Source organism: Garra rufa, chromosome 13 (genome assembly GCF_049309525.1).
Source record: "Garra rufa chromosome 13, GarRuf1.0, whole genome shotgun sequence".
NCBI classification, from domain to species: Eukaryota; Metazoa; Chordata; class Actinopteri; order Cypriniformes; family Cyprinidae; genus Garra; species Garra rufa.
Genome location: NC_133373.1, coordinates 12,652,964 through 12,679,102, shown reverse-complemented (window position 1 = coordinate 12,679,102; position 26,139 = coordinate 12,652,964). Strand labels below are relative to the sequence as shown.

Here is a 26,139-nt window from a genome sequence, read left to right as displayed (position 1 = left end):
CAGAGTCAACTTAAGTTAGCGCCAGGCGCTAAAATTGGCTCCCTGCGCCTAATATGTTTTCATACATCTGAGGGGCAAGAATATTGTTCTAAAAGAGAAAAGTTACAGACTCCTGTGAAACTCTACAGGTAAAAGGGCTTAAAAGGAGGGGGGGGAAAAAGAAAGAAACAAATCTCTTGGATGGCACACGTTATTTTCGTGCCGACATCACTCAAACAGCACAGTAGCACTGGGACGTTACTCTTCAGCCCCCGAAGTGGGAATCTCCTGAAATGTACAGTTTCAGGTCTCGATGTGTCTTGCCTTAAGAGTGGACAGTTCTGGGTTTTGATCTTTACCATTTACCACTCTGCATCTCCAATGGCTTTGGAGAACACGTAATCCCGCCCGTTCAGATTCATTATCCCGTCTTTCAGGTGAAATTTCCACTTGTTCTTACTTCTGTGAATCTGAAGCAAAACATATAGTCTGAATTTAATTCCATGGACCATTAAATCACATTTCACAAGTGTTTAATATGCCATCATAATACCTTTATGCCATTTTTAAATATTGGTAATTTAATTTTTTCATGGTTATTGTGAATTCTTACAATTCTGACTTTCTCAGAATGGCATGATACAAAATTGTGATTCTGACTTTTTTCCTTGTGAAACTTGTGATTCTGAGATAAACACCATTGGGAATTATAAATTCCAATTTTGAGAAGAAAAAAAAAAATAATAATAGTGATTCTGGCTTTTTTCCTCCAAACATTCCCCTCAGAATTGAGCGATACGAACTTGCGATTCAGACTTTTCAAAATCTTTCCCTCAGAATTGAACAATACAAACTCGTGATTCAGACTTCTTCCCCTCAGAATTGATTGATACGAACTCGCGATTCAGACTTTTTTCCTCAGAATTGAGCGATATGAACTTGCAATTCTGACTTTTCTTCCTAGAATTGAGCAATACACACTCGCGACTAACCTTTTTTCCTCAGAATTGAGCATTATGAACTTGCGATTCTGACTTTTTCCACCTCAGAATTTAGCATTATGAACTCGCGATTCAGATTTTTTCACCTCAGAATTGAGCGATACAAACATGCGATTCCGACTACTTCTCTTTAGAATTGAGCAATACAATTCAGATTTTTTTCTCAGAATTGAGTGATATGAACTCGCGATTCTGACTTTCCTTCCTAGAAATAAGCAACACAAATGTGCGATTCTGACTTTCCTAGAATTGAGCAATACACACTCTTGACTAACCTTTTTTTCCCTCAGAACTGAGCGATATGAACTCACGATTCTGACTTTTCTTCCTCAGAATTGAGCGACACAAATGCACGATTTTGACTTTCTTCCTAGAACTGAGCAATACACTCGCGACTAACCTTTTTTCCCCTCAGAATTGAGCTATACAAACTCACGATTCTGACTTTTTTCCCTCAGGATTGAGCGATACGGACTAAGAAATTGAGTGACACAAACCTGCGATTCAGGCATTTTTGCTCAGAAATGAGTGATACAAACTCACAATTCTGACTTTTTCCTCAGAATTGAGCAACATCAAAAACTATTTAAATAAGCCCATATGGCATTTTTGAGAAAAAAAAAAAGGCAATATTAAATAAAAATTTGATGGTTTTAATTTAATTCTGAAGAAACTTATTACTTACTAACATGTAAACTAAGAAATGAGGTAACAGATGTTACCTACAATACTCACCTTGTCATACTGGCAAACCACAACGTTCTCAGTGTCGAATAGCTCCTGATCTTCCTCATCACTGACGTCATCACCACTATTTAACGGCTCCTGAATTAAGAGACAAAATATTATTCTTGAATTAGTTTGTCTTTAAATACCGAAATTTTGAAGGTTAATCGACCAACCGGCCTGGCTGATTATCAGTGCCGATATGAATTGTTAACAGTGTCACTCATTTTCAAAACACATCTGCAGATAAAATAATTTAAAAGCATTTAAAGAGTTTTTGTCAGAGCTCTTGCTATTCTTTATTTTGACATTAATTTTCCATTTTACATCAGACATATCAGTTCTTGATCTACTTGATCTGTAATAATCGGTACTGGCCCTGAAAAACAGTCGACCCATACACCATTTGTCTTATAACATGTAATGAACATGGGTTTTGGTTAACATTGGTTTCAACGATAACGCAATCCAGAATATACCTCCTCTACTTGGCCATCCTCTCCACCATCCTTTTCTTTGTCTTCATCCTCGTCCTCATCATACTCATCCTCCTCCTCTTCGTCCTCCTCTGAGGACGTGTCTCCTGCCCCATCCACCTGGAGTACCATGGGAGGTTGCTGCGAGGCCTGTTGCTGCTGTGGCTGTTGTTGTGGTGCCTGTGCTTGAGGCTGTGGCTGAGCCTGCACATGCGCAGCTCCCTGTTCCGACTGCACAGTCATTGCTGTTGCCTGCATGACCTAAAGACAAACAACTCCTCTCAATACACACACCTCATGCATTTATCAGCTTCAGAGATGTGTACTTTATGCTTGAGGTCAGAGGTTGTGCTGACCTGAGTGTTCTGCTGTACTTTATTTCCTGTGAGGACAATCTGCTGCGGCTGGATGATGACTCCAGTCTGCTGGGGAAGGCCTCCCTGAAGAGGAGTCAACACCTACATAAAAAGAGAGAGAAAGAAACATACATTTATTGCACTCTTGTTCTCATACACAGATCATGTGACCCATCACTAGACTCTGAAAAACAACTAATTTTAACAGTAAAAGACGGTAAAACTCTAAAACCCGGTAATCGGTTAATGTTATGGTTCTACTGCTACTACTGTTGTAGTTTTTTTTTTTTTCTTCAGGTCCGACACATTCTTTGGTTTTTCAACAATTTGTGTATTTGAACCCTTTCGAACAATGACTGTATGATTTTGAGATCAATCTTTTCACACGGATGACAAATAAGGGACTTACATGCAACTATTACAGAAGGTTCAAACGCTCACCGATGCTCCAGAAGGAAAAAATATGCATTAAGAGCCAGGGGTGTAAACTTTTGAGCAGAATAATAATGTGTATTTTTTCTCTTGTTTTACCTACATTTTTCAATTTAGTACTGCCCTTTAACAGCTACATACTTGCATGTTACTCAGAAAACAAAATAAGCAAATTACCCTGATCTTCAAATTCAAAAAATTTCCACCCCCCAGGTCTTAATGCATCATGTTTTCTTCAGAAGAATCAGTGAGAGTTTGAACCTTCTAAAAGTAGAGTCCCTCAGTTATTCTCAGTGTTAAAAAAAAAAGGATCTTAATCAGACACAGTTGGAAAGGGTTCAAATACACAAATGCTGAAAAACCAAAGAATTTGTGGGATCTGAAGCATTTTTCGGAAGAACAGCAGGCAGATTAAATGTTAAGGACAAACAAGGGACTCATGAAATACAATCACTTTAAAAAAAATAAGTGTATGTAAACTTTTGAATGGTGTCATTTTTTATAAATTCCAACTGTCATTGTCTCTTTTGGACAATATGTAAACATCTTTTATGTGAAATATCTTATTCAGGTCAGTGCTAAAAAAAAAAAAAAAACAACAACATGCATTTTGCATGATGGTACTTATTTTGGTAAAATAGATAACATTTTGCAGATTGTGCAAGGTGTATGTAAACTTTTGACCTCAACTGTATATTGGTTCAAAGTGTTGGTTTTTGGTCGACTTGATCTGTAATAATCGTATCGGCATTGGCCCTGAAAAACACATTTCAGACAACCCCTAATAAAAGAAATAAAACATTGGTACTTCGGTGTATTAAGATGATGAGCCAATTAAAAACTGTAAACAGTCTGTAAATTTAATTTCAATCCATAAACGTAATGTTTCTCGCATATTTTAAAAAAAGTGGTCATTTTTTATTTACCATAAATTTCACAGATTTTTATAGCATACAATATATCTTTATTAAACCACATATAATCTTTATAAACCACCAAGGTAACACTACAACAGTAAAAACTGCTCTACTCCTTTCTGTGAACGGTCCTCTATCAGTTCTGATATTCACATTTTAAACAAGCAAGAGATCTGACAGACATCTTGCATTGGCTAGCTATGATGGAGGACCTCTGCTGACTCGGGGAAACAAATCACACTCATCAAGTGTGTAGACGCGTCACAACCACCTGCAGCGTCCAGTGACTGAACTAGAACAAACGTGTCACTATTAGTGCGCAGATAGAGTTTCCAGCGTTATGTAAAGTAGGAAGCACAGACCTGCTGTATGACGGGGGCCTGCACACCTCCAGGCTGCATCTGTGGCAGGACCTGCTGCTGCAACACCATTTGCTGCTGTGGCTGAATGATATATTGAGCTCCATTGGCTGCTCTGACCACCTGCAGGATCTGACCTGAACACATAACAGAGAGATGGCCTTTTTAAAAGTATTCACGCTTGTGTCAACATGCAGAAAGCAGTCACAAAACTGAAACTGTGAACTGGACAAAAGAAAAGGAGGACAGGACTTGATTTCTGTCCACCAGGAATTGATTGGATAACAGAAAGAGGCCACTGCAAAGTAAATGTTTGACTTTAAGTGAGTGAAAAGTTGCTGGTCAGTTGAACCTGTATTAGCTCATTAAAGGATTGCTCCACTTACAAAATTATTTCCTGATAATTTACTCACCCCTATTCCTCCAAGATGTTTATATCTTTCTTTCTTCAGTCACAAAGAAATTAAATTTGAGGAAAACACTGCAGGATTTTCTCTTCATATAGTGGACTTTAATGGTGCTCAACTAATTGAAGGTTAAAAATGCAGTTTCAATGAAGCTTCAAAGGGCTCTAAACGGTCCCAGCAGAGAAATACGGGTCTTATCTAGTAAAAAGATCAGTAATTTTCTTAAAAATAATATTTACACACTTTTTAACCACAAATGCTCATCTCATCTAGGTAAAACAGTGATGTTGGAGGAGAAAATGAGACAGGAGTTTTTCAACCTACCCTAGGTTTTGTGCATCGCAGAACTAAACAAGATGAGCATTTGTGGTTAAAAAGTATATAAAGTATAAATATATAATACAAGAATCTTATTCCTCAGCTGGGATCATTTAGAGCCTTGAAGCTGCACTGAAACTGCATTTTTAACCTTCAATGCATTGAGCAACATTGAAGTCCACTATATGGGAAAAAAATCCTGTAATGTTTTCCTCAAAAACCGTCATTTCTTTGCGACTGAAGACAGACATGAATATCTTGGATAACATGGGGGTGAGTAAATGATCAGGAAATTTTGATTCTGGAAGGGGAGTAATCTTTTAAAATCGCAAAGCTTCCACAAAGGAAAAAAGGTTTCTAGAAAAAGCAGTTTAAACAAAACAGACATTTAAGGGATAATTTACAGTCCTATCATTTACTGCTCAGCTTTTTACCACATGAATAATGATAGAGACAATAAATATTGTTTTGAGAAGAAACCGTTTTTAAAGGGGTCATAAAATGCAGTTTTACTCTTATGGAGAAGTGTAATGTCTTACCCTGAGGGGTGATAAGTTGCTGAATCGGTGCTACACCTGCAGGTAAAGCCAAAGTTGCTGCTGTGGCTGCTGCACTCTAGTGGAACAAGAGATTGAAACAAGAGTTGAATCCACAGAGGACACGCATGCATTACTGACCAGGTAGAGAGGGAGTGAGAGAGCAAGAACAATATCCTTGCTGGAATCTGCTGTGTAATCTAATTTGAAGTTGCCAGCTCTGTCTAAACCATTTTCCAGGAAGACTCCACCCATCTGTTCTCCTGCTGGCATTAATGCTGATACTACAGGGTGTATAGGGAACTACTGTGACCAAACCACATTTTTTTGCATTGTGAGTAACGGTGACTGTTGATGGGGGTGATGTTGGCATGTTGAGATTTGCATTAAAGTTTGCACCAAGGGCCATTCACACCAAGGATGATACAACTATAGATATCCACCTTATTTTTGCTGTAAGAGCGGACATAGCCATTAGTACATTTTATGGGTGTGGCTTTCAGTCTCATCCAGTTATTTTTAGCTGTACAAAACAGCTTGGTTTGCTTCTTGACATTGCAAATTGTAAATGTATTATCCTAATTATGAACACACTGGTTTGTAGTTTGTACTGCACAACGTTCGTATTCTTCTTGCCATTACCCTATAGTGGCTAATGAACTGCAAATTGTTTAGGAAATTTGGTGTTTAGGAATAAGGCGGACCGCGGACAGTTGTAAAAGTAATTCTAAATTTTAACAGAACAGCAGAATCCAAATCCCAACTATAATGGTATAAAGAAACAACATTCAGAGCCACTTATTTTCAGCTCATGAATGATTAAAACATTGACAGCCAATCAGATTCAGTCCTGCTTTAAAAAGCTTGAGTATTTCAAACAGCAGATGACACAGGCTTTAACTCAAGCCAACAGAAACACTGGAGCTCACATAATTCGCTGTTCATGTGCACTCTGAACTACAAGCCTTAAGCAATTATGTCAATACAGTGCAACAGTGACTGCCAACTTTTCAGGATCTGGAATCATTTTTCCGATAAGGATTTTTAAGAAGTCTTAAAGGATTAAGACATGAACCAAACCAAAACGCATTCAGGTGAATCACAAAACTGCACACTTTTTAATATCAGATTAATGTCTGAGTTAAATATCAGACAAAAGGACTAGTTACAAGACTGTGTATTTCATAGCTTTAATGAGAGAACAAACTATAATCCCACAGAAAACTAAAAACGAAGGCAAATCAAATGTGACCCTGAACCACAAAACCAGTAGCACAGAAACATTTGTAGCAATAGCCAAAAATGCAGTATAGGGTTCAAAATAATAGATTTTTCTTTTATGCCAAAAATCATAAGGATATCAAGTAAAAATCATGTTTAAAGATATTTTGTAAATTTCCGTTAATATAAAAACTTAAATTTTTGATTAGTAATATACATAGCTAAGAATTTCATTTGGACAACTTTAAAGGCGATTTTCTCTCTATTTTGATTTGTTCCACCCTCAGATTCCAGATTTTCAATTAGTTGCATCTCGGCCAAATATTGTGACTGGTTTTGTTGTCCAGGGTCACATATGGAAAATTAAACTAGTGACTTTGTTGCACTTTGGTTGAGATTCTTTGATTTGTGCAGATTTCTTTGCAGAACCATGGGTATTCGTTAGACCAGGAATTCTGCGGTTGAACATTACATTTTTTTTTTTTTTTTTTTCCCTTCATACAAAGTATAAGTAAAGCAGATTGATGGCTTCAACAAAATGGAGGTACCATTAAAAAAAATTAGAAATCTGTCTTTAAACTCTTGGATTTAAGGGAGTTTAAGGGATAGTTCACCCAAAAATTGTCATTAAATTACTCACCCTCATGTCGTTACAAACCCGTAAGAACTTGGTTCATCTTTGGAAAACAAATAAAAGGGATAGTTCACCCAAAAATGGAAATTTGATGTTTATCTGCTTACCCCCATGGCATCCAAGATGTAGGTGACTTTGTTTCCTCAGCAGAACACAACCGAAGGTTTTTAAGAAAAACCAGTGCAGTCAGCCAGCCAAATAATAGAGGTGGATGGGCACCAAACCTTTAAAAGTAAACAAAAACATGCACAGACAAATCCAAATTACACCCTGCGGCTCGTGACGATACATTGATGTCCTAAGACACGAAACAATCGGTTTTTGTGAGAAACTGAACAGTATTTATATCATTTTTTACCTTTGATACACAGCCACATCCAACTCTCATGAGCACGAGCTTTACATCCGGCTCGTGACATGTGTATGCGCTCTGGCGTAGTATACGCAAACGGTGCAAGGGGAAATCGGTTAAAAGTCCCGGATGAGTTTGCACAAGCAAATGTAATCTTTTAGCTTTAAATCGGTTTGAACAATCAGGATAAGCGCAAGTAATTACCATTCTGAATAGCCGCTATACCCACAGTCTGTGTGCACTGTGTAAACAATGAGTGTCGTATACACGCGACAGATAGCTTCCGGCGTTTGCGTATACTACGTCAGAGAGCGTTCACATGTAGCGAACCAAAAGCTAAACTCGTGCTCAGGACAGATGGACGTGGCTGTGTATCAAAGGTAAAAAATGATATAAATACTGTTCAGTTTCTCACAAAAAACGATTGTTTCGTCTCTTAGGACATCAGTGTATCGTCACGAGCCGCAGGGTGTAATTTGGATTTGTCTGTGTATGTTTTTCTTTCCTCTAAAGATTTGGTAACCATTGACTGCCATTATTTGACAGACTGCACCTGTTTTTGTTAAAAATCTTCGTTTGTGTTCTGCTGAGGAAACAAAGTCACCTACATCTTGGATGCCCTGGGGGTAAGCAAATAAACATCAAATTATCATTTTTGGGTGAACTATCCCTTTAATGACAGATTTTCATTTTTGGGTCAACCATCCCTTTAAACAACAGTACAAAACCAGAACACGCTGTACTTCTATCCCTCACAGCCTTGTTTTATTCTTGTCAAAAATTAAATGGCACTACCCCAACTAAGGTCTATATTTCAAAATATACTAACATAACATATGAAAAGACTCGGCCACACACTCACCATTCCAGTGGCACTCATGTGCTGGAGAATCTTAGGATCCTGAACAATGACTTGCTGTTGAGGAGCTAAGGAGAGGCACACAAACAGTTTATTATTAAATATACACTAGACTGATTTCATTTCTAAAAACACATGCATGTCTAGATCAGGCCTCACCCTGCTGCGCTGGAGGCAGGAGGACTTGCTGTGGTTGGGTTTGTGGTTGCGTCTGCTGAGCTTGTTGGGCTTGCTGCTGAGCTTGCAGAACCTGCTGCTCCTCCGTATGAAAACCATCCACCGCCTTGGACTGCATCAGCTTACTCTCCCATAACTACACAGAAACCGAAGGTCAGCAAGACACAGGTTTAAATGAACAGACACCTGTGCAGCATGTTAATATTCATCATAAATAACATCTTACCGTTTTCAGCTCCATCAAGACCTGTTCATCCACTCCCTCGTCCAGGAAAAGCTCTCGGACTTCACTGATGACATCCTCCATCACTGATCTATACAGTTTAGGCTATAATGAAAGCTACTGAATTACTAAACATTATGAGCAACCTTTAATGGAATGGTTGAATCAGTTCACAACTCAAATAAATGTAAAATGTATCTGTAGTTTAACAGATCATTAGATCAAGAGTGTTTTTCTTTGGACAACTTTACTTCAATAAATTCCAAAGCATAATGTCATTTTTTACTGTGCAATATTTCAAAAAAAAAAAAAAAAGGTTTGAATTGCCTTTTATACTCAAGAACATTAAAAATATAGTACTTTCTTGTACTCAAGTATTAAATGATATATGAAACAGTACAGTAAAAAGTACATTACGCTTTGGAAAATAATATCTAGCCAACCTTATTTATAAGCCATTAACCAATAATTGAGATGATTTGGAGAAAACTTATGAATTTGGACCGATGTGCAAATAGTTACGGAAATTTCATAAAGGCATTTGCATTGTGTTTACGGTTTATGACAACTATTAAAAAATAAATATTTGTCAATTTGAATAAACATTTTCAGTCAAATAATACATGTTAGTATGGTACGTAAAGTAATTATTAATTTTGATATAACAAATATTTGGCTTCTATAATACTTTTTTGAATTGGAACCATGTCTGCAACAAACAGAACTGGGACAAAACATTACGAAGCAATAAAAATGAATATATAAACTTTGACTTCTGCTCACCAAGGCAGCATTTATTTGATTAAAATACAGAAAAAAAGTCATATTGTGAAATATTGCAATTTAAAATAGTGGTTTTGTATTTTAATATACAATTTATTCTTGTAATACAAAGCTGAATTTTCAGCATCATTACTCGAAAGACTTGCACTGCTCAATATTTGTTTTGGAACCGGTGACACTTTTCTTTTCAGGATTCTTTGAATAAAATGTAAAGAAATTTCAAATAGAAAGATTTTGTAACAATATACACTACCGTTCAAAGTTTAGGGTCAGTAATTTTTTTTTTCTTTCAAAGATAAACTTCAATTTTACACATCGTTGCTAAATTAATTTAAAAAAAATATAGCAAAGACTCACTTTGCAAGAAAAAAAATATTTTGAACAAATGCCGTTCTTTTTAATCGCTTAACGTTTTATTCATCAAAGAATCCTGATAAAAACTAATCACAGGATCCAAAAAAATATTAAGCAGCACAACAGTTTCAAACATCGATAATAGAGCACATTAGAATGATTTCTAAAGGATTGCGTGACATTGAATACTGAAGGAATGATGCTGAAAATTCAGCTTTGCATCATAAAAATAGTTCTATTTTAGAGCATATTAAAATAGAAAATTAAATTGCAAAAATATTTCATATTAAAAATGCATTTATCAAAAATGCAGACTTACGAAGCATACACAACATTAAAAATCCTCTAATCTCAAACTTTTGAACGCCAGTGTGTATGTGCCTAGATGTGGCTTTAAGGGAATTTGAGGGATTTGAGGGAACACCGGGACATGACGTAATTACGTAAAAAGAATTGTTTTTGAACGGGTTCTTTGAAACGAACTGCTCAAAAGAATCGAACCGATTTCAGTCTGACCCCTAATCACCATTTGAGAGTCGAAGCACTATAAATGGACACATAGCGTTCAGTTAACTTGCGATTACGTTTGCTCGTTATCTGAACGCGATGCATCCGCTTCGTCCATAAATAGCACGTACACTACGGTCAACTGCACACTGCGAAACCGAAAAAAGAAACAATATTCAAAACACATGCACTTCCGGACGCAGCAAATCCGGAATGAGAAAGCAAACGTCGTTCTCTACTCAGAAACCACCGTCGCTATGGCGCCGCAAATACATTTTCTTGCTAAAACGGAAGAGAAGCGGCAGGCTCGCGGTCTGTGTCGTGTCCTGTCCGTGGCTCTCGGCCCGTCGGCTCACTATTTAAAGCGCAGTCTGGTGTTTATATGCAGAGCCGGTGACGTAGCGCCGAGTAGCACCTTCCCATCCCGGGCAGTCTATATTAGAGAGCCGGTATGGCTGTATAAAACCAGGCGTCTGAAAGAAGGAGGGTCAGAGGCGGAGAGAGACGCAGACAGAGAAGGGCGACGGTAGCCATGATGAAACAGCATTTGCCCGCACTGTAGCGCTCAGCTGACAGGCTTCCGTGAACGGGTTTTATTGTGAAAATCGGGTCGTATTTGGGTTTATATTCATGGGATGCGGTAATATAAGGGGGCATATGTACAAATATTCGTTAAAATAAGATTGTTGTGATGTATCAATGTTTTCGTTTCAACACGCAGGACAACAAACAACACAAATCTGCTCTTCGTTGATATATACGCACATAACTATATTGAATTTGTTTTGGTACAATTTCAGACTGAAAGGGTGCTTTCGTAACAAGCTGTAATATCGAGTTACACGAAGAATGCGAACCAACCTATTTTATTTTCCGCATCAAACACAGCTTTTTACACGGCCGAGGCCAAATGTAACAAAGTCCGTGTTAGTTTAACAGAAAAAGCTTTTTCTAACACACCATACAGCTTACTGCAATGGATCAGAGCCACTGTGTTTTCTCTCACTATCAGCAAACACTCACACACTTCCCTACAAAGAGCTCAAATGGATCAGATTTGATGTGTACGTGTGTCTAATATGTTTTATTCTTGAAAAAGCCAAGTGTGGGTTTGGTTAAAATGCACTGCGTCTAACTACAATGCTTGGACACGTGTGTGATTTCGAGTATGAGTGCCGTTTGTCTGATCCTTACCACTTGGTTCGAGTTAGCCGAGCTCGCCATTATGAGCGCAGTGAGGGGAAAAGCACACCGCGAATATCAAGCAAGAACCCCAAAAAGCATTTAAAAAAAGCACGGAAACATCTAAAACGTTTTAAAAAGTTGCCGGTTAAAGTTTTAGCAAATAAAAACACAGCTGTTTACGGTCTTATTCACAGTCCCAGGGCTGCTGCTCCCCAGCCGTCCGTCTTCTCCAGTCCTCCGCCTTTATATACGGAGCTGCGCGAGACACAGGGCAGGGTCAAGCGGGCACTGTGCGAAGTATCGCGAGATTTCAACGCGGTCTTACCGCAAACGTGACACGGTTAGTCAGCAGATCCTGGATCAGCCCTTCGCTATAGCCGATATATTGATGTTGTGTTTATCAACATGTGAAAAGAGCAGATGTTACGCTACAATTGTGTGAGTGTATATTATTGTCATTTTTTTTATTGAAACCATATTTATTTATTAGCCTTTCTGCCATCTGCATATATGCCTAAGGATATAAAAACGTTAACCTTTTTGCTTTTAAAACAATTTTAAACTTTAAGGAAGGCTTTAGTCACAACATCAATTTCCCTCAGATTTTCTAGTTCTGCTTGAATAGCACAAGCTAAATTTATAAAACTAGTTTTATTAATAGAAATGTATAGCCTAGTGCTTTACTGGAAATTACAAGCCTAATGGAGTTACCATTTTCACCAGACGAGGGCAATGTGTACCACTCCATGAGCAACCGCTGGTTTTTATAGGAAGATTATTTTTAAATATTTTTTATTTATGCTGTGTTTTAAATTTAGGTTTATTTCGTAGTACTGTTAGATAAGTAGGAATGGCAAAACTAACAGTGCCAACATTTTTGGAGATAAATATTTCAAGTTTAAATAAAGGAACCGAGTTCACTAGAAAGAGGACTGTCCATATTTAGTTCTTTATTCAGAACCTGAAATTCAGTGTAAAGATACAAGCCAGATTAAATTGTGCCATTTTGGACCCACCAAAGGCAGTTTATTCATGCTATATAAATGCATGTATGCCTCCTCTGAGAAGCATTAAACACCATTTTACACAAATCAAATGCCACATCAGAAGACAGAAATCTAGATTTCATGTTTGCCAGTAGTTTGGCAATGGAGTGTCAATATCATTGTATTAAAGGAATAGTTCACCCAAAAATAAAAACTTACTGAAAACGTGTTTCATTTTAGATTAAGTGAAATTAAAGTGAATGAAGTGCATATAAACTGATGAACCTCAAACAATATGTATGTACAGTTGAGGTCAAAAGTTTACAGAATCTGCTAAATGTTCATTATTTTACCAAAATAAGAGGGATCATACAAAATACATGTTATTGTTTATTAAGTACTGATCTGAATAAGATAATTCACTTTTTAAATTACATAAAGTCCATACGAGAAAATAATAATTGAATTTATAAAAATGACCCCATTCAAAAGTTGACATCATTTACACATGATTCGTAATACTGTGTTCTTACCTCAGTAATCCACAGCTGTTGTTCATGAGTCCCTTGTTTGTCCTGAACAGTTAAACTGCCTGCTAAAAATCCTTCAGGTCCAACAAATTCTTTTTTTTTTTTTTTTCAGCATTTTTGCGTATTTAAACCCTTTCCAACAATGACTGCATGATTTTGAGATCCATTTTTTTACACTGAGGACAACTGAGGGATTCATATGCAACTATTATAAACTATTATCAAACACTCACTGATACTCCAGATGGAAAAACAGCTGTGGATCATTCAGGTAACAACGCAGTATTAAGAATCAAGGGGGTGTAAACTTTTGAACGGGGTCATTTTTTTTAAATTCAACTATTATTTTCTCTTGTAGACTACATGTAAAAATCTTTTATGTGAAATGTCTTATCCAGGTCAGTACTAAATAAACAATAACATGAATTGTGTACGATCTCTCTTATTTTGGTAAAATATTTAACAGATTCTGAAAGGGGGATGTAAACTTTTGACCTCAACTGTATAAATAAACTTATACTGAATTATTGCAAAGATTTAAAAAATATGTATGAGTGTGTAAGAAAGTGAGAAGGCAATATTATGGATAGAGGACTCAAATATCCATTGGAAGCAGCAGTTTAAAGTTAAAAACATCTTAATGATGGATTTGTTTCTAATGCAGATTTTCACTTTACAGGATGTTAATTGATAGACTGGACTAAATTACTTGTGGATTATTGTGTTGTTTTTATCAGCAGTTTGGACTATGATTCTGACGGCACCCATTCACTGCAGAGTATCCATTGGTGAGCAAGTGATGTAATGCTAAATTCTCTTTAAAAGAATTTCACTCACTTTCATTTCACTTAATCTAAAATAAAACCCTCTCTCTATGCATTTTGCAATTCCTCCTGTACTATAACACTTTGCCCCTTCTTTCAAGCAAGAAAAGCCCTCAGAATTAAAGGTTTAAAATACACCTGTAGCGTTTTACTCATAAAGACTCAACACAAAGACTAATAAAATGTATCAAGCACAGATTGCTTGCTTATGGCTCCTGGAGTTGCATAGCAACAGAGATGGGCTCCAGTGAGCACAGGGAGCTGGTGGCTGCTGATTAAGCTTGTATTGCCTTTAATTATAAATAAAGCTCCAGTTGCATACGGCCATCGAGTCCCATTAGCCACACCCAAACTCAGAGTAATCAAGTCACCTTAAACGTGGGGATAAATCAGTCAAGACTGCAGTTAAACCACACACAGTAGGACATCTTATACATTATTACCTGATAGTTTACTCACCTCCATGTCATCCTTTCTTTCTTTCTTCAGATGAAAAAATGAAGATTTTTTAGTTAAACATTCCAGGATTTTGCTCCATATAGTGGACTTAAATGGCGGATCCCCATTGAAGTCCACTATATGGAGAAAAATCCTGGAATGTTTTCTCAAAAACCTTAATTTCTTTTTGACTGAAGAAAGAAAGACATGAACATCTTGGATGACATGTGAGTAAATTATCCTTTAGAAATCGTTAAATGAACTTCAGACTGAAAAAATTCAGGAAAAAAGGTTCTACGAATGATGTAAAAATAATGTTTTTGCGCTAATGTTTTGAGAACCAGACTAAACGCTTCATTAATATTACAGCAGAAACGTTAAAATAAATAAATGAAAACAACATGTCATTAAAACTCTGATATTTTTATTATTGCAACTGGAAGACAATACATTACATAAACATTATTTTAAGTTTCAGGAGAAATATGTGGAAAAGTAACAACATGATGTGACATTTATTGTCATATAGACAATGTGGTTATTTACATGTATTGATGAAATAGTTTGATCTTGTTCTTTGGCAATATGATTGCACACCAAGGAAATAGACAGCTTTATACTCGTACAGCATTGGCATCTGAGTGTATTGAAAATAGACCTGGTCAAATACATATTCATCATGATTCCATTGTGCTCTAAAAATCATACCAGACCACTAGTGACTTACGTACGTACGTACAAGGACGAAAACAGTTTTGGCAAAAACAAACAACATCAACAACATTGACAAAACCCTTATATTATTTCACATAGAATTTCAGAGGCAGTGAGAGTTTTCCAATAAATAATTCATGCATATTTGTCTGCCCTTTTGTCATGGATTTGTGTGAATCAGTTAAAACAAATCATGTTTTTGGTACACAAAAAGAAATGGCATATTATGGGACTGGCATAAATTGAAAGCAAAACAGCATAGCAGCAGTTTATTGCCTATATGCAGATCAAAGAAAGTAGGGCCGTCCCACCGTTCGTCTCTTATTTTACATTACCGCTCCATCGCTAGACCCCCAAATAGTCCCGTTTTACTATTTAAAAAAAGTGCTGAAATATCAAGCTGAAAAATGTTTGAAATATCTGTGCTCCGCTCCCCCAGGGACACATAACATTCAGAAAGCGAATCATACTAAAGCGGAAGTGGAGTGTAAACATCGTGATAGATGCTGCGTAGCAAATATATGTTTGACGCTGACAGATGTCCACTCTAGCAGACAGAAAACACTTCAGAACAACACTAAAGAAGTAGTTCACCCAAAAATGAAAATTCGCAGACTATTTGCTCACCCTCAAGCCATGCGAGATGTAAATGACTTTGTTCATTGGAGAAGATTTGGAGAAATGTAGCATTACATCACTTGCTCAGCAATCGATCCTCTGTAGTGAATGGGTGCCAAAAAAGCAATAATGAATAGAGGACTCATATTTTAGCCAGAAGAAATGGTTTGAAGTTAAAAAATGCCTTGTTGGACACACTTTAACACAACATTAACTGATGGAATGGTGTCTTGTGGATTACTGTAATGTTTTTCTCAGCTGTTTGGACTCTCATTCTGACGGCACCCATTCACTGCAGAGGATCCATTGGTGAACAAGTGATGTGATGCTAAATTCTCCAAATCTGTTCCAATGAAGAATCAAACTCATTGAGAAATTACATCACTTGCTCACCAATCGATCCTCTGCAGTGAATGGGTGCCATCAAAATGAGAGTCTAAACAGCTGATAAAAAAAAAAAATCACAATCCACACCTTTTTCTTTTTTTTTTACAAAAATGCATCTTTTCGTGGTGTTTTTATCAGCTGTTTGGACTCTCATTCTGACGGCACCCATTCACTGCAGAGGATCCATTGGTGAAGAATTGATGTGATGCTAAATTCTCCAAATCTGTTCCAATGAAGAATCAAACTCATCGCGAAAATACACCATTTGCTCACCAATCGATTCTCTGCAGTTAATAGGTGCCGTCAAAATGAGAGTCCAAACAGCTGATAAAAAAATCACAATCCACAAGCAATCCACACCACTCCAGATCATCAACTGACATCTTGTTTGTAAAAAAATTAATTAATTATTAGGGCATTTTCAGTGAAAAAGTCCTCTCTTCTGAATTAGGAGGTAAATGCCTTAATGGTGGATTTGTTTCTTACAACAATTATCTTTCTTATCTATCTTTCTTATCTTTTCATGATGTTTTTATCAGCAGTTTGGACTCTCATTCTGACGGCACCCATTCACTGCAGAGGATCCATTGGTGAACAAGTGATGTGATGCTAAATTTCTCCAAATCTGTACCAATGAAGAAACAAACTCATCGTGAAATTACATCACTTGCTCACCAATCGATCCTCTGGAGTGAATGGGTGCCGTCAAAATTAATATGCAAACAGCTGATAAAAAAAAAAAAATCACAATCTACCAGCAATCCACACCACGCCAGATCATCAACTGACATCTTGTTTGTAAAAAACATATTGATTATTAGGGCATTTTCAGTGAAAAAGTCCACTCTTCTGAATCATGCCTTAATGGTGGATTTGTTTCTCACAAAAATGCATCTTTTCGTGATGTTTTTATCAGCAGTTTGGACTCTCATTCTGACGGCACCCATTCACTGCAGAGGATCCATTGGTGAACAAGTGATGTGATGCTAAATTTCTCAAAATCTGTACCAATGAAGAATCAAACTCATCGTGAAATTACATCACTTGCTCACCAATCGATCCTCTGGAGTGAATGGGTGCCGTCAAAATGAATATGCAAACAGCTGATAAAAAAAAAAAAATCACAATCCACAAGCAATCCACACCACGCCAGATCATCAACTGACATCTTGTTTGTAAAAAAAAATATTGATTATTAGGGCATTTTCAGTGAAAAAGTCCTCTCTTCTGAATCATGCCTTAATGGTGGATTTGTTTCTTACGAAAATGCATCTTTTCATGATGTTTTTATCAGCAGTTTGGACTCTCATTCTGACGGCACCCATTCACTGCAGAGGATCCATTGGTGAACAAGTGATGTGATGCTAAATTTCTCAAAATCTGTACCAATGAAGAATCAAACTCATCGTGAAATTACATCACTTGCTCACCAATCGATCCTCTGGAGTGAATGGGTGCCGTCAAAATGAATATGCAAACAGCTGATAAAAAAAAAAAATCACAATCCACAAGCAATCCACACCACGCCAGATCATCAACTGACATCTTGTTTGTAAAAAAAAATATTGATTATTAGGGCATTTTCAGTGAAAAAGTCCTCTCTTCTGAATCATGCCTTAATGGTGGATTTGTTTCTTACGAAAATGCATCTTTTCGTGATGTTTTCATCAGCTGTTCGGACTCTCATTCTGACTGCACCCATTCACTGCAGAGGATCCATTGGTGAGCAAGTCTCCAAATCTGTTCAGATGAAGAAACAAACACAAAAACCATCTACATTTTTTTTCGGGGTGAACTATTCCTTTTAAGATCACTGTAGGACCCCCTTGCACACTTGGACATTCAGTTTCACAGAAGAAGTTCAAGTTCATGAGGGTTGGAAGCGAAATATAAAGGAAACAGACAAGCCAAGGTCGACCGCGCTAATAAGGGATTATCCTAAAGCCAATTCTAATTCCTTGTCAAACTATTTCAGTACAATTTATGATATCAATGCTGCAGATTGCACAATGAAAATGACAGAGTATCGAACCATTACAAAAGAACAGAACAGACATCCAAGCACATGAACTAAAGGCAGGCACAACCTTAAAGGGTGTACAGAGTGATAGGTCATCCAACACTGATTATTAACAACATTTGAACACTTACATCAATGAATCTGAAAAAGGACCACCAAACCGAGGACCACGAAAAAGGCAAAATCAGTTTCACCTGATATTCAATACAAGGCAGATCTGTTCATTAATGGGTTTCCGTGAAGTCTCTTCCTTTGGAAGAGTTGTCTGCCGCAGAAGAGAGATACAACTTGGAAAAAAAAGGAGTAAAGAAAGAAACCTATGCTTTAAGAGACGCCTCTCTCTGTTTTCTCGTAAGAAAATAAGCCATGCCTCATGCTAAATATCTATCTTACATGATCTTTCGTTTAGAAAAGAAAATACTTCTTTCTTATGTACAAGCACCCATGCAATATAACTGAAAAACAGGCAAAAACTGCCTTTTGTGTGAAAAAAAAAAAGGGAATAACTTTTTACAGTGTTATCCTGACAGGACAAATTGCTTGGATTGTGATGAAGATTAAAAAATAATAATAATTATACAAATGATTTTTAAAAAACACCAACATTTTGGCAACACAATAGGCATTTCTGACACATTGCTTCATAAAAGATTCGTTTTAGTGTACTTCAAAGAAGAACTATCACCAGAAATGTTTTAAACACCAGGCATCTAAGAGAGAATTGGCATATTGCATTTGACCTTTACATTTGTTATCCACTGGACACAGGCCATTTTAAAGAAAAAAAAAAATGCTGCTTAATAAATAAATGGGTCAATGACATATGACAACGCATGTTAAGTACAAATACACTATTTTCAAGAAAAGTCTTAATTATACAAATAATATATTTTCCTTGCACCTTAAATACCTCAATCATAAGGGATGGGCAATATACCGTTAAACTCCATTAACCGCTAGAAATTTGTGAAGCAGTAGAGATTTTGGACTATAGTTTCTATCATGGTTACACATTCACATGACGCTGTGATACGTGGTCACAAAAATCTATCGTTTGCGTGCATTTTTAAGCATTCTGATTTGGATTTAGTTGAATCCAAATCAGCAGTTTCCACCACTGAATAAAAAACAAAAAAAGTATTTGCGACCTTTTAACTCACAATCAGACGTTTTTTCTCTCGCAATTGTGAGTTTACATCTTGCAATTCTGACTTTTCTTTTCTCAAAACTGTGAGATATAAATGCACAATTGCTACTTATAAAGTCAGAATTGCTAGATATAAACTCGCAATCCAGACTTTTTTCTTGTAATTGTGACTTTGTATCTCGCGACTCTGACTTCTTTCTCGCCTATTGTGACTTTGTATCTCGCGATTCTGACTTTATCGCTATTGTGATTTTGTATCTCGCAATTCTGACTTGTTTCTCGCAAATGTGAGTTTGTATCTCGCAATTCTGACTTTTTAGCAATTTCGAATTTGTATCTCGCAATTCTGACTTTTTTCTCGCTATTGCGACTTTGTATCTCGCAATTCTGACTTTTTTCTCGCTATTGCGACTTTGTATCTCGCAATTCTGACTTTTTTCTCGCTATTGCGACTTTGTATCTCGCAATTCTGACTTTTTTCTTGCAATTGCGAGTTTATGTCTCACAATTCTGACTTTTTTTCTCGCATTTGCGACTTTGTATCTTGCGATTCTGACTTTTTTCTCGCAATTGCGAGTTTGTATCTCGCAATTCTGATTTTTTTTTCGCAATTGCGAGTTTGTATCTCGCGATTCTGACTTTTTTTCTCGCAATTGCGAGTTTGTATCTCGCAATTCAGATTTTTTTTTCACAATTCTGACTTTTTTTCTCGCTATTGCGACTTTGTATCTCGCGATTCTGACTTTTTTTCTCGCTATTGCGACTTTGTATCTCGCGATTCTGACTTTTTTTCTCGCTATTGCGACTTTGTATCTCGCAATTCTGACTTTTTTCTCGCAATTGCGAGTTTATGTCTCACAATTCTGACTTTTTTTCTCGCATTTGCGACTTTGTATCTTGCGATTCTGACTTTTTTCTCGCAATTGCGAGTTTGTATCTCGCAATTCTGATTTTTTTTTCGCAATTGCGAGTTTGTATCTCGCGATTCTGACTTTTTTTCTCGCAATTGCGAGTTTGTATCTCGCAATTCAGATTTTTTTTTCACAATTCTGACTTTTTTTCTCGCTATTGCGACTTTGTATCTCGCGATTCTGACTTTTTTTCTCGCTATTGCGACTTTGTATCTCGCGATTCTGACTTTTTTTCTCGCTATTGCGACTTTGTATCTCGCAATTCTGACTTTTTTCTCGCAATTGCGAGTTTGTGTCTCACAATTCTGACTTTTTTTCTCGCATTTGCGACTTTGTATCTTGCGATTCTGACTTTTTTCTCGCAATTGCGAGTTTGTATCTCGCAATTCTGATTTTTTTCTCGCAATTGCGAGTTTGTATCTCGCAATTCTGATTTTTTTTTCACAATTCTGACTTTTTTTCTCGCTATTGCGACTTTGTATCTCGCGATTCTGACTTTTTTTCTCGCTATTGCGACTTTGTATCTCGCGATTCTGACTTTTTTTCTCGCTATTGCGACTTTGTATCTCGCAATTCTGACTTTTTTCTCGCTATTGCGACTTTGTATCTCGCAATTCTGACTTTTTTCTCGCAATTGCGAGTTTATGTCTCACAATTATGACTTTTTTTCTCGCATTTGCGACTTTGTATCTTGCGATTCTGACTTTTTTCTCGCAATTGCGAGTTTGTATCTCGCAATTCAGATTTTTTTTTCGCAATTGCGAGTTTGTATCTCGCGATTCTGACTTTTTTTTTTCGCAATTGCGAGTTTGTATCTCGCGATTCTTTTTTTCTCGCAATTGCGAGTTTGTATCTCGCAATTCAGATTTTTTCACAATTCTGACTTTTTTTCTCGCTATTGCGACTTTGTATCTCGCGATTCTGACTTTTTTTCTCGCCATTGCGACTTTGTATCTCGCAGTTCTGACTTTTTTCTTAGAACTGTGGGATATAAACTTGCAATTGCGAGTTCTGAAGTCCAGTTCCGAGGAGAAAAAAAAGATGATTCTCATTTTTTCACAATTTCGACTTTGTATCTCGCAATTGAGACTTTGTAGCTCACAATTCTGACTTGTTTCTCGCAATTGCGATTGTATCTCGCAATTCTGACTTTTTTCTTGCAATTTTGACTTTGCATCTCGCAATTCTGACTTTTTTCTCACAATTGCTTGCTTGTATCTCACGATTCTGACTTTTTTTTCGTACAATTGCGAGTTTGAGTCTCCCAATTCAGACTTTTTTTCTCGCAGTTGCGACTTTGTATCTCGTAATTTTGACTTTTTTTCTCAGAATTGCGACTTTGTATCTCCCAATTCTGACTTTTTTTCTTACAATTGCGAGTTTGTATCTCGCAATTCAGATTTTTTTCTCGCAATTCTGACTTTTTTCTTAGAATTGTGGGATATAAACTCGCAATTGTGATTTCTGAAGTCCAGTTCCGAGGAGAAAAAAAAGATGATTTGTTCACAGAATTTCAAGTTTATATCTTACAATTCTGAATTAATAACTCGCAATTGCAAGTTTATATCACACAATTCTGACTTTGTTTCTCAAAATTGTGAGTTTATATCGCACAATTTAGACTTTATTTCCCAGAATTTTTAGTTTCTATCTCCAATTCTGACTTTATAACTCGCAATTGAGATTTTATATCTCACAATTCTGAGAAAAAAAATAATTGTGAGATAACATGTCGCTGAGTTTTTCAGTTTCGACTTTGTATCTCACAATTGAGACTTTGTAGCTCACAATTCTGACTTGTTTCTCGCAATTGCGATTGTATCTCGCAATTCTGACATTTTCTTGCAATTTCGACTTTGCATCTCGCAATTCAGACTTTTTACTCCCAATTCAGACTTTATATCTCGCAATTATGACTTTTTTCTTGCAATTTCGACTTTGCATCTCGCAATTCAGACTTTTTACTCGCAATTCAGACTTTGTATCTCGCAATTCTAAATTTTTTCTCTCAATTGCTAGTTTGTATCTCGCAATTCTGACTTTTTCACAATTTCGACTTTGTATTGCAAGTTTTGCAGTCCAGTTCCGAGGAGAAACAAAGATGATTTATTCACAGAATTGCGAGTTTATATCACACAATTCTGACTTCATTTCTCAGAATTGCGAGTTTATATCATGCAGTTGCGACTTTGTAAGAATTATGAAATTTCTATGGCATCAAAACTTTTGATATCACAAAGACCGTATTTAAAGCAAAAATAACTATATTGTCAAATAACTACATCATATATTGCCCACCCCTAGTTAATTATTTAAAAAAAAAACTTTTTTTAAAAAAACAAATGTTCTTGATTTTTTAAATAGATTAACTTTATCATAAATTGGGAAATTATCTGATATTTTAAAACACAATCATACGAGTTTGCAAGGGGAAAAAAAATTCTGACCAAAAAATGTGAAATATTATTGATCCATTTTAAAATATTTTATTATTATAATGTTGTTAATTTAAAGACATAATAATAAAAAACAATGCCATATCACTTTTAATGACGTCAGTTGTATCAAACTGACTTTTTTTTTAACTTTATGCCCCAAAAACAGAATGAATTCAGAAATGAATTCAAAAATTAAAAACATGTCCAATATAGAAAAGGTGTATTCTACTCACTTTATGTATGAATTGCATTATTAATGTATTTTTAAATCAATCAGTAAACCCAGACCAAGACAACTGAGCGTCATGTCATTGACCCAAATATTCATCTGATGTTTTTTGTAATATAGGTTGGTATCACTACTTTTTGAAACTATTCTTGGTCTTACTAAGTGTGCATGGATTAGCTGCACTTTCATCAACAGGTTTCATATCTTTGGCACACTTGAGAGCAGCATAGAAAATCTCTCCGTTCAGCTTTCTGATGTGAACTAGAAGGATTGCTACAACATAATTAATTCCTTTCAATTGTTCGGTAGGCTTGATGATTTAAAAGAAACAAAAATTAATAAATTTTCCACTCAAATGACCCAAATTTAACTATGGCTTTTTTCCCTCTTCACACACACACACACACACACACACACACGCACACATACGTTCGCACACGCACACAAAACAACATGAACATGAGAATCTTTCACCCGGGAAATCAAATTTAACAAGGGACAACAGTGATTTTATTAATATTGCAACAACTGACTAGAATTCACCTGATATCCTGGAACAGAAGTATTTAGATCTGTGTTTACGGGATTTTTTTCGTTCATTGCTAATCATTGGCTTCCTCTTTCAGCTCCTTCTTACACGTACGCTGAGCGTTTTTATTCACACCGGTGCGCACGCCCGCCAGGTGAAGCAACGACCCCGCCGCCTCCTTCATCTCCTCGTCTTCCTCTTCTTTTACCAGGAGCTTTTCCGCCCGTCTCTTCTTCAGGGGAAGCGTGTCACCGGGGGTCCGTAGGTGACCTTTGGTCCACAGCAGTCTTCTGCGCTGGAGCAGCTGGGAAGGAGGTGGCATGGCGTCCAGCGGAAAGTCTTTTTGCTCCTCCTTGACCTCAGTGACCGTCACCTCCTGACCGGGGCTGTAGGCAGAGAGGGAACCCTGAGTGGAGCAGGAGGAGAGGGAGGAAGAAATGTCCCCCTTTGTATTTAGGGACTGCGAGCTGCTGTATGTGTGGTCCTCCTGCTGATCATCGCTGGGTGGAGGAGAGTCACTGCGCAGGCTGTTTTTACCCCGTGTCAGATAGTCGCCCAGGGCTGATCTGTTAAGACAGACAGAGAGAGACAAATCATTATTAAATATATTACAGTTACACAGACACTATTAACCAATATCACTTGTAGTGTTGCCTAGTCAAGGTAGACATAATGGGTTATGCTGTGGCCAATAACCAATAAATGGCTGATTTTAAAATTCTAAATAAATAAATAACTTAATATTAAAAACTAAAATCAATCATTTAAAATGCTATATGTGACCCTGGACCACAAAACCAGTCTTAAGTAGCATAGGTGTATTTGTAGCAACAGCCAATAATACATTGTATGGGTCAAAATGATCGATTTTTAAGTAAAGATCATGTTCCATGAAGATATTTTGCAAAATTCCTACCATAAATATATCAAAACTAAATTTCTGACTAGTAATATGCATTGCTAAAAACATAATTTAATCAAAAATATTTAATTTGTGTTCTGAAGATGAACGAAGGTCTTAGAGGTTTGGAATGACATAAGGGTGAGTAATTGATAACAGAATTTTCTTTTTTGGGTGAACTATCCCTTTAACAATAACAACACTGATGGAGAACGATATACAGTACAAACCTCACGGCTGTGGTCCTCTTGCTCACAGGACTCAAAGGAAGGGGTCTGATAACTGGAAAGAGCCCCTGAGCAGCAACACGTGAGCTATGCTGTATCACTCTCTGTGGAACTGTGAAAAAACAAACCCCTAATTACAACTCATGATATAAAATACACAAACAACATATACTAGGCTGGATTAAACTGCTTCAGTTCAGCTGTGGAACAGGCAGTTTATGCTCCTCTCTAAGTAGTTGTTTTGCTCACCTACATTACTCCAATATCTACATATCTTACAGTAATCCTTAGGAGAACAGTCAAATAAGCCCTAAAACACTGGTTCTCAACTTTTTTAATTTTGGGGCCCCTTACTGTCAAAGAGAATACTCAAAGGCCCCCTAAGATATCTCTGGTACTTCTGCTGTATTGACAAAACCACTTGTTTTTAAAATGTTTTGTTTGTTTGTTTGTGTGTGTGTGTGTGTGTGTGTGTATATATATATATATATATATATATATATATATATATATATATATATATATATATATATATATTTTAGAAAATGATAAAATATGACAAGAACTCACTGTGTCAGAACAAATTCATCTTGATAATGTCAGATAACTTCGATGGAAAGGTATGTAACAAAACATGGTCAGGTCAAAGTGTCAAGTCAAATTTTTGGTTCCAAATTTGTATAAACTTTACTGGTAGTCCACTATATAAAGAATTTTTAGGTATAATATGTCACAGTTTACTTAATTTTGCTATCCTCACTTACATAAATGAACTATAGTGCCCTACACCCACTAGTAAAAAAAAAATATCAAAAATGATATCTGGTGCCTGAATAATTTTTGGTTATATATATATATATATATATATATATATATATATATATAATAGATTAAAGTAATGAAATAAAATAATTTATATAATAATAATAATTAAATTCTGTTTCAAGAGTTTTCCTATATAATATGTAGGGAATTTTTAAAGTTATACATTTTTAAATATATAAAAAAAAATATAAATTTAATGTAAAAATAATTATTATTCAAAATTATTATAAAAATTATTGTACAGGAATTTCTCAAAAATGTATTTATAAATCTGTATATTTTAATATATTCTCACACACACACACACACACACACACACACACAAATATACATATATACACATGTATATATATATATATAATTAAATTCAGTTTCAATCTGTTTTCCTGTATAGTTTGTGGGGGACTTTTAAAGTTTTTTATTTAAAAATATATATATCATATATATATATATATATATATATATATATATATATATATATATATATATATATATATATAATTTAAATAATATATATAATTTAAAAATAATAATTTTTACTAAAAAATTACCTGATATAATATTTTAAAGATTCACATACTAGTAAAAATTTATAATAATTATAGAAATTAAC

The 26,139-nt window shown here is 36.0% G+C and overlaps 2 protein-coding genes across 2 annotated transcripts in view; both read right to left on the bottom strand.

Annotated features, from left to right (window-relative positions):
* Positions 1–152: 152 nt before the first annotated feature.
* LOC141348705 (transcription initiation factor IIA subunit 1-like) lies at positions 153–11,850 on the bottom strand. The gene is made up of 10 exons (XM_073852979.1): positions 11,812–11,850; positions 8,977–9,078; positions 8,733–8,886; positions 8,577–8,641; positions 5,511–5,586; positions 4,250–4,383; positions 2,539–2,640; positions 2,186–2,443; positions 1,716–1,805; positions 153–449 (listed from the first exon to the last, which is right to left on the bottom strand). Exons 1-10 carry the CDS (start codon positions 11,839–11,841, stop codon positions 342–344), a joined length of 1,119 nt encoding a protein of 372 aa, XP_073709080.1. The 5' UTR covers positions 11,842–11,850; the 3' UTR covers positions 153–341.
* An 11,759-nt stretch (positions 11,851–23,609) lies between these two features.
* ches1 (checkpoint suppressor 1) overlaps positions 23,610–26,139 on the bottom strand; it is an 18,366-nt gene continuing 15,836 nt past the window's right edge. Inside the window, exons 4-5 of the mRNA XM_073852980.1 lie at positions 24,705–24,813; positions 23,610–24,139 (exon numbers count right to left, since the gene is read on the bottom strand). Of these exons, the coding sequence (XP_073709081.1) occupies positions 23,647–24,139; positions 24,705–24,813 (602 nt within the window). The 3' untranslated portion in view covers positions 23,610–23,646. The remainder of the gene's footprint in view (positions 24,140–24,704; positions 24,814–26,139) is intronic.

Excerpts from the sequence above, each read along its gene's own strand:
- LOC141348705 (XM_073852979.1), bottom strand. The coding sequence starts at position 11,841 with ATGGCGAGCTCGGCTAACTCGAACCAAGTG. Across the intron at positions 8,887-8,976 it reads TCTTGATGGAGCTGAAAACG|TTATGGGAGAGTAAGCTGAT; the intron begins GTAAGATGTTAT and ends GTTTCTGTGTAG. Across the intron at positions 5,587-8,576 it reads ACATGAGTGCCACTGGAATG|AGTGCAGCAGCCACAGCAGC; the intron begins GTGAGTGTGTGG and ends TTGTTCCACTAG.